This window comes from Phaenicophaeus curvirostris, chromosome 1 (genome assembly GCF_032191515.1).
Source record: "Phaenicophaeus curvirostris isolate KB17595 chromosome 1, BPBGC_Pcur_1.0, whole genome shotgun sequence".
Classification (NCBI taxonomy): Eukaryota; Metazoa; Chordata; class Aves; order Cuculiformes; family Cuculidae; genus Phaenicophaeus; species Phaenicophaeus curvirostris.
Window position 1 is genome coordinate 119544507 of NC_091392.1, and position 14025 is coordinate 119558531.

The 14025-nt window shown below is 36.7% G+C and overlaps 1 protein-coding gene across 15 annotated transcripts in view; it reads left to right on the top strand.

The window, feature by feature from the left end:
• Positions 1–14025, top strand: part of CASK (calcium/calmodulin dependent serine protein kinase) — a 209243-nt gene that overhangs the window by 148015 nt on the left and 47203 nt on the right. For all 15 annotated transcript variants that reach the window (XM_069873017.1, XM_069873049.1, XM_069873027.1 and 12 more), the window contains one exon: positions 542–663. In XM_069873017.1, the coding sequence (XP_069729118.1) occupies positions 542–663 (122 nt within the window). The remainder of the gene's footprint in view (positions 1–541; positions 664–14025) is intronic.

Here is a 14025-nt window from a genome sequence, read left to right on the forward strand (position 1 = left end):
TCAATGATCTTAAAGGTCTTTTCCAACCTAAACAATTCTGTTACAGCCTATTTTCACAGCAATCAGGTCTTTCTTTCTCTTTCCTCCCCTATCCAGATGCTGATTTTAACAGAATTGTTGTTTTTTTTCAAGATTATTCTGATTTAGAATGTGTATTTTAAATTGTACAGCAGGTCAGAAAGTGAAACAAAAGAGGTGAGAAATGGTGAGGACAGGCAGTTGGGCAGATAATCTAAGTAACTTTGTGAGACATTATTGGAAACCAGGCTAAAATACCACAAAGCTAAGCTTAATAAAAACAGGTTTTAATTCCTCTTCAGTTAAACCATTTCTTATGTATTGTTGCACTATGTGTGGGCACTGTTGGTACACATAGTTTCATTGAGTTTTCTTGTAAGAACTCCAGCTTTTTAAAGTTCCTGTTCCAGTTGTACCAGATGAAGTAAAAGTTGCCTTTTCCAAAGTTCAGTTTACTGTGAGCCTTTGCTTTATTGATTTTTATTCTTTCTTTTTTTTCCCCCTCCTGTTTATTTCCCCATAGGAGCAGTCTCACAGGTGCTGGACAGCCTGGAAGAAATTCATGCACTTACAGACTGCAGTGAAAAAGACTTAGATTTTCTTCACAGTGTTTTCCAGGATCAGCATCTTCACACGCTACTAGATGTAAGTTTTCTGTGTATAAGCAATTTGAACGCATTTCTGTAACTCTTGTTAATTGGATAATATTTTGTTTCATACCAAATATATTCTCTTTTTTATGTTTCATATGAAAATGTGTATATACTGATACCGGTATTTAGGTGTGGAAGGTAACAATCAACTAGCACTTTGCACAAAAATACGTTTTAGGACTATGCATACAGAATATTTTCGAATGTGTAAGTGCTTGATGACTTGGCTTGCATCAATAGCTAATTTATCAGAATACACTTTTTTCTTTTGATAAAGACTGAATTTGGTTTTTTATTTTAAATATGAATTGTAACTTTATAACTGTACAGATTCATTCCTTTTTTTTATTATTATTTTTATGTAATATAATAATCTTAGACCAGTTCTGTGGATACTCTTAAAAGTATGACATTTCTTGTGTGGAGCATCTAGGTGGGCTTGTTTCTGTCCTGTACTTGAACACAGTATGCAATAAGCTCAGTCACTGAAATCTGTATTATTCTGTGGTTCATGAGAGCTATTGCTCTGTAAGACAGCAACGGATGTACCACAAGAAAGTATGCAAATGTTATGAAGCTGGAAGATACAGGTTAGTGCCTTCTGGTAGACATAATCAGGGTCCGGTTCCTTTTTCTTCACTGTCCGTAAGCATAGTTCGTTGTCTGGCTACATGTGCAGACCAACTTCAGTATTGGATAGTCCACAGATTTTTTTTTTTTTTCTTCCAGAAAACTCAAGTGCTCTGTTTTGCAAAAATTATTTTTAAAGGCAAGTGGTCTAGTGTTTGAGAGAAAAATGCTTGCACACTACTTATCTTTCTGCGCCTTGAGGATTTCCTGTTTTCAAAGTTTGTTATCTTGTCACATGCGGAAATCCTGTTTGTATTTCCCAATAGTTTTTTAGTCAAGCAGGCCTAACAAGCAAATACATTATTCTCTTCCAAAACTGTGTGAATTTGGAAAAACATACATATCATTTTGCGGTAGAGGTACTTATTGAACTTCAGCTCTCTGCAAAAATAGGGAGCTTCTGCATCACTGCAGCCTTACAATCCATCCCTCACATTGAGCGCCGTGACTCTTATTGAAGAAGAAATTGCAAAGCATGTCATGCTCTTATTGATTTCTGTGTCTACACAGTATTGGAGTTTAAAATAAAGGTCAAAACAAAGCAAGGAAAACTTTACCTAATTTTTTTCTGGGATATATGGATACTTAATGTTGAAGATGGAGGACTTGCTTTCAGAACAGATAAAGTTTTTTAAACCAATCTACACACTCCAGTGATAAAAACTCATGATGGGACCAAATTCACAGGGGCACAGGATATGTCCACATTAGAATGTACTACAAGATAACAGCAGCAGCTCTGTAGAGCAAAGCAGTTGACGCTGAGGACCCTCTGTTGACAATTCTGTGTATTTTGTGGGCTTTTAGTTTATACTAGCTATGCTGCAGTCCTAGGGACAGAATAACTACCGGTAGGTGAAGAGCATCTTCTGTTTTAGTGTCATATGAGAGTATATATGCTCTGGTAACACTATACAATGAAACCTAAAGAAAGATAGGTGAGCATAATCAGGAGATTCATTTCAAAAATGCACTCCTGAATCACACCAAAATGCTCTTGTGATGATATAGATGATATTTTACTACTATGTCTTAAATTTAGCAGCTTTGATACCTCAGTGAATATCACAAATCTAACAAGATGTCTGTGCTTTTTACCCAGTAAAGACGAGCATGAATAAGAATCATTCCAGCTATCTGATCTGCAGGTCGATATTTATGGTTGTAGAAACTTTAAAGAATTCCTGAAAAAATAGTTGAATGCTTTAGCTCCATTATGCATCTTTTCAGGAGTATGTAAATGGTGCCATAGTTCCTTTGACATCCTAATTCTTTAAAGTGTAATAGATGATTTCTACACTTCTTACAGTTTGTTTAGTGACTGGTGGATAGTGGGCCACCTGGATTCTGTGCATCCTTCAAGTTTAAAGGATTCAAATCCACACATACGTCCTTCCAGAAGAGGACTCAGCTGCAGGGTTCTGAACTGGCCTACGTAGGAACATAAGCCTTCTGGTAAAGCTTCCCCACAGCATAGCTGCCTGTGTAACTCAAGAAACCAAAGACAGTTAGAAGTGATGGCACTAGACTTCACAGTTCTAATCTTTGTTCTTGATAACTGTTTGTGCATTTCACATTAAGCAGGCATCACATAAAATTACATGAAGCATGCCTGAAGAAGGGAGTAGGAGCTTATGACTTTCCTGAATTGCACCTTCAACAATGAATCTGATTCATGTTGCTTCACTAATGATCTGTTATTTCTGTAATAATCTGCTGTAGCCTTTTAAACAAGAAAAAACTGAAATGAATTCATACTATTTTCCTGTTCTTCATTTAAAAGTCATGGTCATTCTCTTAGAAAGAAATTTAAATGTACACTGTAATAACATACTTGTGAGAACAAAACACTATCAAAAAACATTTTTGTTTTATTTTGCTGTGTGGAAGTGGGATGATAGAATCTTCCCAAAGATACTTTAATTAAAATAATAGAAAATAAAATTCTAAAAGACTGCAATGTCATGAAATACATAGTTGAAAAACTGAAGCAACTTACAAACAGTACCATTTCAAAGAGTAGCTTTTTCATTTCAGTAACATGAATGTGGGAGATTGATTTCTGTTTATGCATCAATACTATTCCAGTTTCTCTTAGAACTCTAAAAAAATCACCAGTTGTACTTGGATGAAGTCCTGTCAGAGAAACTGTATATCGCTCTTAGAGTATTTGGGGTTAATGAGGCTACCAGAACAAGTCACCTGCAAAGCATTTTATTCCACTAAGTAGGAATTGTCTAATCTGTTGTGCAGTTGTGGCTGTCACTTTGCATTAAAACTACTGTTTCTCTTCCATGGCCTTTTTCCACAGTTAAATTTGTTCTCATGTTCCTACTCTTTCTCAAGAGTTATCCTTATTTTTAGATTAGGCACATGGTGATAGGTCACTCCTTCTGCTCAAATACCTTCCTTTGCTTCTGAACTAACTCTTTTTTGTAAAGCAAAAAAAAAGAAAGAACAGTCTGTGTTAAGAATAAAAGTTACCTACGTGTTTTTTTCAAGTAAGAGAGATCACAAGATAGAAGTTTTCTTTCTCAGTAACTCATTAACTGAGTTGTTAGGAGGACAGGCACCTCTGAAGGCCATAGAAAGCGGTGTTTCTATCATCAGTTGTTTTCAATTGATTAGTTTGTGTATGTCAGTTTAGATAACTGTCTTAAGACTGTTTCACTTTACTTGGGTGTCAAAGCTGGTCAAGACAAGGAGGAAAAAGGTCCAACTACTTAGAGAGTAATTCATATTCTCCCTAGGCCAAATATTACATTAAACCAGCACATCTTGATGTGAGCTTACTGAATGCTTTCACTGGGTGATTTTTTATATATAGTTCTATGGAATCCCTCTGTTATGTTGAGTGTTTTTCTGTGTACAAAAGTTGCGCAATTCATTATTAGAAACTTTTTTTTGTTTTCTGGGGAGTGTAAATAAAAGGTCTTCTAGAAACAACCGTTTAGAAATAATCACTATCTTAAAAAATATTTTTAAATAATTGCTTTTTCTTGTAAAGCAAAAGAGTAACTTTGGGTTGAAAAGCTTTTCTTTCTTCTTCACTTCTGTTAGAAATGTGATAATCAAAATTTTGGTGAATGATGTAGGACATTCCTGTGTGTGACTTAGAACTGTCTGGGTTTATGCCTATATAAAGCTTTATAGGTTGTTTTGTTCTGAAATCCAGTTTGGATCATAAAGAATGTAATGAAGTTAAGTAAAGGATATAAATAACTTTCTGGAAAAACTGAGTTAAATTTAAGTATTGAAGCAGCTTTTTATTACCAGTGACAGATTTTTAGAGGCTTTAGCAAATACTTTGATTAAGAATTTCTTATTGACTTGCATGAAAGAGATCCTGAGAGGCATTGCTCTCTTGTGTCAGCGGTACTGATGACGAAATTGGTAGTAAGTATGAAGAGGTTACTAATTTTGGAGACATTGGCATTTGGCTATTTTCTGTATCATGACAAAAGATTACTTTAATGATTATTTGTTTTGAAAATTATACTGGGCTTCATGGCTGTGCCTGATGAGGAAGATCTTCACACATTGTGTTTCATCTTTATCAGTGCATCAAAGGAGGCAAGGTTTGCTAAAAAAAACAAAATATATAAGCTGCTGTTTTATGCAGCTCCCTACATTGAAGGAAACAAGAGAAATCTTTCTTCTGTTGAGTCAAGCAGTTTGGTCACCTCTGCAGGAACGCTTTCTGTGGGTGATTCTGAATGCAGATGTCGTTCGATTTACAAGTGAGATTTTTGCTCAGCAGGAGAACAATATCAGCTTTTGTGTGAGTGGGGCCTCTCTATGCTACTGGCTTTGTCTGCATCTGTCTGTCCTGAGTCAGATAGTTCTCTAAGCTGATATCTTTTGGCTGTTAATTTAAGAAGTTTGTCACATTATTTTCATAGATGGAATCGTTAAGGTAAGTGTTGTTATTTCTGCAAGCATTAAAGACATTTTATTTTATGTTTTGCTAGCATAAAACATTGCACGTGTACAATTTTAACTCAATGAGATTAAATAAATTTGGGAGTAGCTATATGTATCATATCTATATGGATAGCCTCTTCTTCCATTTAGATTTTAATTTAGGTTAATAGTGCACATATTTAAGATATACTGATTTTTCAAGAGCATCTGGCTTTTATGTCTGTTACCCTTTGCTGCTAATGGTAATGTTTCAGAGGAATATGCTTACATGCACACTTCAGAGTCCCCTTAGTATTTTTTTTAACTCTGTTGTCCAGAGACATCTGGTCTTGCAGTCCTGACTTTTAAGGAAACATTTTCTCTTTTGCTAGAAAGAATGTTGTTGGGACCTCATTTTAGCCTCCTATGTGGTTGGCTAAAGCTTTCTACTGGATTTGTTTTGGTTTGTTCTATTTACCCTCTCAATGTTTAATGTTGGCATGGTAAATCTGAATATCTTCTGTAAATGTATCAGTTAATAAGCGCTGTCCAGCCATGGCTTCTCTGTTTTAAACTCTTCCTACAATTATCCCTATTTGCTCTTTTCTGTGCAAAGTGTATTACATTAACAATTCTATTATATACTTGAGGAAAAAAAAACAAAGCAAGAGACATTTTGATTTCTATTTTCAGGATGCTTTCATTTCCATCTTTTTTTTTCTTTTAAATCACAAATAGATTGGTGGAATAACTGTCAGATTATATAGAAAAGAAAATAAAACCAGCAGCTGTGTATAAAAAACCTAAATATTTTCATGTATCATCTAGGTTTTCTGTGTTTTGATTTGAATAAGAATGGCTTTCTATGTGAATCACATAGTGGGGTTCCAGTTTTTTGGATTAACGTTGGTCCTTACTCTCTTGAACACTGATTACATTTAATAAGCGGAACAGATTTTAGTGAAATATAACTATGTTTCATTTAAAAAAAACCAAAAAACCGAAAATTGTGAGGTAGATGTCTTGCTAAACTCCCTCAGAATGTGTTATCTTTATGTGAAATAATCCTTTCTCATTTTAAAAACACCTTGTTTTCCTATTTTTAATTATCTTTTAATTGATATATTTGTAGGACAAAAGCAAATGGAAAATCTTTGTTTAAAAAAAGAAAAAGAAACTATGTTGGCAGGAAAGCACCTTGCTATTTGGGGAATCAAATCTGGCTTTTATCCCAGTCCAGCAGAGGCAGCTTGCTGCCCCAGCGAGTGGGAGGGACTGTCTCTCACACTGCAGTGGAAACTCCTTTCCCAAGTAGTGTAGAGGAATAGTGACCGAGCCTTAGAGAAAACTGTTTGAGGAATTTCTTCAGCAGGTGGGCTAGATCATCATCACCAGTGAAGTATGCTTTTTTCTCTAAAAGGTAACTTCTCTGGAAGGCCTTGTCTGAAAGAACACTAAAAGCAGAGGCCGTTTGAGATTTTCTTTTGTGTTATTTCATAGTCATTCTCTGAAGTACCTTCCATTTTCAACTTCCTTCATATCTTTGCATTTCTTTTTCCGTATTCCTCAGATATGTAGATCACTGTGCTAGTCAGCATGATCTCATTGCTTTCTTGTTCTTCCTGTTTCTCACTAATTTATATAGGAAATTTGTCTTGTATTTAGTATTCTGAGCAGAAACCATTTTTGTTCCATGTTTCTTTAATACCTTATGTAACAGTGATAGATGACCGAGTCTCTTAAATACAAGATTAGTACAAATAAGAGCTAAAGGTAACATTGATGATTAAGATTCATTTTTGAGAAATTTATGTGTCAACCTGTTTCTGACAATGCAGAATTCTGGGTTGGATTGCATGACATTGTGATAGTTGCTTTCTTGCACTCATCTTGTTTTCTTTCTGAAGTGTTCCATTATTCCTGAGTATTTATGAGCATAATACTGATGTGGTGAATCATCAAGTGAAATTGAAATCGGGCTTAGTAAAGTATGTATTTCAAATGATAGTTGTACTATATAGTCCATTCCTCTCAACCTAATGTCATCTTCCCTCTCTCAGTGGTGTGTCATTCTGGGTGTCTATGGAAGTGTGTGTATCTGTCTGTGTGCACCGACATAACTTTCTCCAAAAGCATAAATCCACAGATGACTTTTTTAGAATGTAGAACTAAAAATTCCCTGAATTACAGGTTATTTTTATGTTACTGGGCCCTGGTCTGTCAAAGAACACTATAATCGTATTCCTGTCTCTTGTAGAACATTTAATTAACCTCACTGATAATGTTTTCAAGTAAAGAGGTTCATTTTCATATTTGATGTTCTACATTTTATTCACTTGTGTTTAGTATAGTTCAAGTTAGTTTCAATTCCATTATTAGCCATAAGGAATTAGATTCTTTTTTTTCCTTCTAAAACTTCAGATTCTCAGATTTATTATTTCTTCAGAAACTTGGGACTTACTCTGAGAAATGACAAAAATAAAGAAATGCTATAGTGCTTGGGATACAGTCCACAAATCTTGAATAACACTTCTGTTTTGTTGATACTGGGAGATTTCTTCTGAATGTTGTTTGAGTTTACACTTAGCTTACATTAAAGGTCTCAAAGGCAATGTAGTAACACTCCAGTAAGCTGTTTTCCTATCTTTGAAGTCAGTCAGGCCTCTTACTTCCAGTTATTCAAGTAGTTGGCTGGTAAATGTTGGCTGTTCTTTGTACTAATGAGCTCATTTGAGTATGTTTTTAGTCTCAGTATATAATTACAAAATATTTACATGGGTAAGGAGAAACAAAAAATATTGTAACTCAAATATTGGTACCTCCTGGTGCCTCAGTGTCACAAATCCAGTGAGAAACTGTTCTTTGACAACCTTCTGCAATCATTGTGGATTTAACTAGTTTTATATGGGTTTTGTATCCCCCTGGAATAAAACTTGTGGTCACTAGCATCCTTTTCTTTGAGATGGTGATTTAAACCTGAAGAGTTAATTCAGTTGGCAGAATTGAATATGAAGCATATTTAAGTTTAACCTGAGTCTGTAGTTCCTACTGTAGGTTGGTAGTCCGTGTTGGAAGGGTGTAGTGGGAACAAGACAGGGGCAAAGGTTCTTCAGTGGGGTATATCAAGGCTTTGTCCATCTAACGTAACTTTTGTAGCCCTTCCTGTATTGAGGGATTCGTTTTCCCTGATGCTTATAGAACCATAGAATCATTTAGGTTGGAAAAGATCTTTAAGATTATCAAGTTAAACCGTAATCCTGGCACTGCCAAGTCCACCACTAAACCATGTCCCTAAGCACCACATCTACATGTCTTTTAAATACCTGCAGGGATTGTGACTCAACCATTTTCCTGGGAAAGCCTGTTCCAGTGATTGACAACCCTTGCGGTGAAGAAATTTTTTCTAATATCCAACCTAAACCTTCATTGGTGCAATTTGAGGACATTTCCTCTTGTTACTTGGAAGAGACCAACACCTCCTTTCAGGTTGTAATAGAGGACAATAATGTCTCCTCTCGCTGCCTCTTCTCCAGGCTAAACAACCCCAGTTCCCTCAGACACTCCTCAGACTTGCTCTCCAGACCCTTCACCAGCTTTGTTGTCTTTCTTTGCACATGCTTCAGTACCTCAGTGTCATTTATACTTACTTTTTTCTATTCAGGTGCATGGTGTCATCTTTAAAGGTGATTTACCATGTTTTTGTTAAGATCAGCTTCAATTAGATACCTGATGCAGGAAAAATATCAAGTGGCTACATTATTGAAGTAATGGGATTTCTGTGTTCTTGAAATTACACATATGTTGAAGTACCTTGTGAAAGAATGATCTAAGCCTGTGTCTTACACAACAATGCTACTGGTACATTCCAGAATGAGAGCAGTTTGTTTTTTTCTTATTGGGATCATTGAATTTCATTATGTTGATCTTTCAGCTGTTTTCTTGGTACTGCTATGTGCAAAGCAGTACTGTTATCTCATCCTAGTTTTTATTCTTTCATCTTTCTGTAGGAGTTAAAATGTTTCCAATATCAATAGAGAAAAGTCTGGTTTATGACAAAGGAGCGGAGTTGAGACACGCGCACCCTAAAAAAATGTCTGGAGGGAGTTGTGGCAGAGTTCCTGAAATAGATTAGATGTTGTAGTGAAGATACCTTGTAGTGTATAGTGCAGGACTCAACAGTATCCTAGATATCTGCAGTCAGCTCCCGGCAGCAGAAATTAAAGTGTTCTCAGCTCCTCTGAGGAGGTAGGAAAACATCTTAGACTACTTAAATCTGTTTGATCTTTGGTTTGTCACTATGGTTTGAGATTGTAGCATGTATTTACGATTTTTCAATCCCAGGCTTTGCTTACCACAATTTCCAGCTTGAGAGAATATAAGTTCACCTACATGTATCACATATGATGTAGGATTTAGCTGAATTGCGACCTCTTCCTCTTTGGCAAGTTGCATACATGTACTGTCTGGCATATCTTTTAACATCTGCTGCCACTTGTTGAGAACTACAGCTTCTAAAGTCAACAGAATTTTTATGATGAGTGTTAATATGGGTTTTTCTAAAAATATGTGACATTCTACTATGTTAGATCCTAATTTATAGTGAAATACAATGCTGCCATATACTGGAGTCTGGATTCATTATACATGAATGAAGCATTTAAGGGCACCTGAAATTGAATAGAAGGAAATAATGTCTTGTGTGACTTTGAGGAGTAGCATAACTGTTTCTTATCAGTGTGTCTGTGAAACAATTGCTTCTTGGTAAATATGAAGCAAATCAAGAGGCATAATTTTAAAAGGCAGCTGTAGGAAAAAAAATGCACACACCTTGCAGTCTGTTTTGTAAGAATATTGTCCTATCCTTGGCTCTTTTACCTCCAAAGTGAGAAGGCTTTGAATTTACAGAGCAAGTGCATAGCACATGGTAGTTTCTGCTAAAAAGGAATGCATTCTACAATAGAGCTAAAATTTGTTTGTAACTTGCATATACTGAAGTTAAAAAGTTATCCCCTAACAAAGAAATAGAACATACAAGTCAGATATTACTGAACTGCTTGCCACTTGACCCTGTGGTCTGAGCCAGAATAAGCATAAGTGTTTCTTTGAATTTGCTTTTAACTATATCATTTTAAAAAAATAAAATTAGATCAAAGATTGGCTTAGAACAACCTGTGAAAATATTTTATGTTTTATGAAGACTGTAAAAAACATTGTGTCATGTAATGCATTTTCTTTATAATTTTAAAAGCTAAAATTGCTGCTTTTCTGAAGCAGCAGGATAAGAAGCTATACAAGAAAAACGTGGTTGCACTTACATACATAATCAAAGTGTATTTAATGTACGGACTGCACAGATTTGTATAGTCTTAGCTTCAGATTGACCTTCATGTGATTTCCCACAGTTCTTGACTGCTTGCAGTTTCACAGAATCACAGAATCACAGAATAACCAGGTTGGAAGAGACCCACCGGATCATCGAGTCCAACCATTCCTATCAAACACTAAACCATATCCCTCAGCACCTCATCCACCCGTGCCTTAAACACCTCCAGGGAAGGTGACTGAACCACCTCCCTGGGCAGCCTGTTCCAGTGCCCAATGACCCTTTCTGTAAAGAATTTTTTCCTAACGTCTAGCCTAAACCTCCCCTGGCGGAGCTTGAGGCCATTCCCTCTTGTCCTGTCCCCTGTCACTTGGGAGAAGAGGCCAGCACCCTCCTCTCTACAACGTCCTTTCAGGTAGTTGTAGAGAGCAATGAGGTCTCCCCTCAGCCTCCTCTTCTCCAGGCTAAACAACCCCAGCTCTCTCAGCCGCTCCTCATAAGGCCTGTTCTCCAGCCCCCTCACCAGCTTTGTTGCTCTTCTCTGGACTCTCTCCAGAGCCTCAACATCCTTCTTATGGTGAGGGGCCCAGAACTGAACACAGTATTCGAGGAGCGGTTTCACCAGTGCCGAGTACAGAGGGAGGATAACCTCCCTGGACCTGCTGGTCACGCCGTTTCTGATACAAGCCAAGATGCCATTGGCCTTCTTGGCCACCTGGGCACACTGCTGGCTCATGTTCAGTCGACTGTCAACCAACACCCCCAGGTCGCTCTCCTCCAGGCAGCTTTCTAGACAGACTTCTCCTAGTCTGTAGCACTGCATAGGGTTGTTGTGCCCCAAGTGCAGGACCCAGCATTTGGCCTTGTTAAACCTCATGCCATTGGACATTTCACCACAGGACTGTAACCTGTTGAGAGAATTTAAACTTGGGTAGATTTTCACTTATTTTAAGTTATGATCAAATTATAGATATAACAGGTATCCCCACATTTAGCTGCATAACAGAATAAAAAACCTTTTCAGAGCCCTGTACCTTAACCTTCTAGTTCCGTGGGTGTTTCCAGGCATACAAAAATATATCAACGCAAAATTCACATGATAAAATATTGAGTGGTAGCATGTGTAATGCCATTTGGCATCTTTGCCTATTGCCAGTACTATCAAAGGAATGTATGCTTTCCTTCCAGCTGTCAGGTAACAAATTGCTACCAATACGCAGACCCTCCGAAGGCAATGAGGAGGAGTTCTTTCTGAGTTCCTTTTTATCCCTTGGATTACTATGAAGACAACACATACAGAATGCTTTGGCTGTGTACTTCTTGGGGACTTGAGGGGATGTGATTTCCCCCTGAAAGGAAGCCTGTGATCATCTCAAGGTTCCACCGAAATAAAACAGATACCGTATCTGTCACCTTCTGTCCTTTAGTTTATATTTATCTCAGCAGAATGAACCTTGATCATTTATGCTTTACTAAGATGTTGTTCTGGCAACTGGTATCACCACATCTGACAGTCAGTGTTGTCATTTCTTCACACACACACATACACATACACACACACGATTTTATTCCAGCAGTTCTTGAAGTAGATCAGTTAGTACGTTTTCTCCTTCTCCAGCAATAAGGCATTGACCACTAAGAAAGACGAAATATCCTCTGTGATCATTGGAAGTCTGGTCATTGGTAACTTGCTAACATTATTAAATGCTTTCCAGTTGGCATTTAGCTTCATTGGTATGTTAGTTTTGCATGCTCATAATTTCAGGATTTATATATGCAACACAATGAAATTTGCCATTCTTACTCTGTAGAAGACAATTGTTTGCCAGTCGTGTAGAGTGAGACTTGAAGGAATATACAAAGGAAAATGTTTTGACCAGTTTGGTTGGGTTTTCTCTCTTCTCTCCTTCCCCCCAAAAGTTAAGTTCTTGATTGAAAATAAAACAAGTGACGAAATCCAAATATGGAATGATTCCAAAAAACACAAGCAGCTTGGAGTAAAAGTTGGAAAGCCGTAGGGTTGATTGAGTTTACCTGGCATATTTTTTTCTTAGCTGTTCTCATAGGGAAAAGCATAAGAAAATCTGGGTTCATATTCTTTTCTGACACAAGTAGCAGCAAGTGTAACTCTATCCTACAGGTAACACATTATGGCTATGTAGGGATGCAGATGACTTAAAAACAAATTACAGTTGGCCTAGACTTTGCAGATAAAAGTTCCTCTAAAAATTATAAGAATAATATGTATATTATGTATGTGTATTATGTAATAATATGTGTAATATGTATCAAAATTTAAGTGGAAGTCAGGATTCTCATTGTTACTATTAGATTTTTTTTTATTTTGTGTTGCATGAAGGTGAATATGTAGAAAGAAACCGAGTATTTCAAATTAGCATAACCTCTGTCAGGGTTACTGAAAGTCTGAGTGCTTGAAGTAACAAGCTGCAATGATGGGAGCTGTCAGTTCTGTGGCATGACAGAAGCAAACACTTGTTGGTGCAGACAGAATTCATGTTCTGCATCTGACTGCCTTGTGCTGTGAATACTGTGTTGGACAATCTTCATTTCGGCTGATAAACTACTTCCTGAAACATTCTATTGCAGTAGTTCTGTTCACCTTTTAACTGCACAGCATTTCACTGTGTAAGGGACTTGAATGCAAAGGTTGATTGAACTCCTATTCTACAGTAAGTGTATCACACAGAAGAAAGTTTGAAGCTGTGGACAACTGTAACCTGTACTGCTCTAGAGGTCACAAAGTGGGGTCTTAAATATGTTTCAAACTTTCATGTGAGACAGGACTGTAACATGCTGTAGGATTATGCTGGGAAAATGAACATTAGGTCACTGATGCAAAAACAGTGACTGTAAACTTTATGCACAGTCCGTAATAATAAAAAACAGAGGGCTTAAAAGAACAAACTGTCTTTAAACAAAGTTGAAGATAAAGCTCTTGTTGACTGTGACCTTGTTATTCAGTGTGTTTTGTAGTAGCAGTTATCTTCAGGGATGTGTTTCCTTGAGGGCATAGAATCCCAAGGAAAGAGAAGCCATGAGAAGTGTAACATTTTGCATGGAAAAGGATATGTGAAATGGAATTGGCAGAAGAAAGAAAGATGTGGTCTATCAATTATCTAAGTTGCTCTTTAATTTTAGTGCTTCTTTCATGATACTGCTTGTGAATATTGTTTTGCTTGGTAAGTCATAGATTTCTTTCAGACTTGCAGGTGAAATCTCTGGGGTAAATAGAGTAATACAATAGGAAGCTATGACAGGTAAGAGAACAACAAGCCTATTTGTAGTAAGAGTTGCTATTGCAAGGCTGGTCAACAGACAATTAACAAACTATTTAGTTGTTATGGGTGTTCTTTTCATAACATTTATGTTCTAGCATGCAAAATTTAAAGCAAAACTTGTCTTTTTAATAAGCAGAACTATTCTGTTAATTATCTATATTGTCAACTTATGTTTGTTATAACATGTTTATATAACATG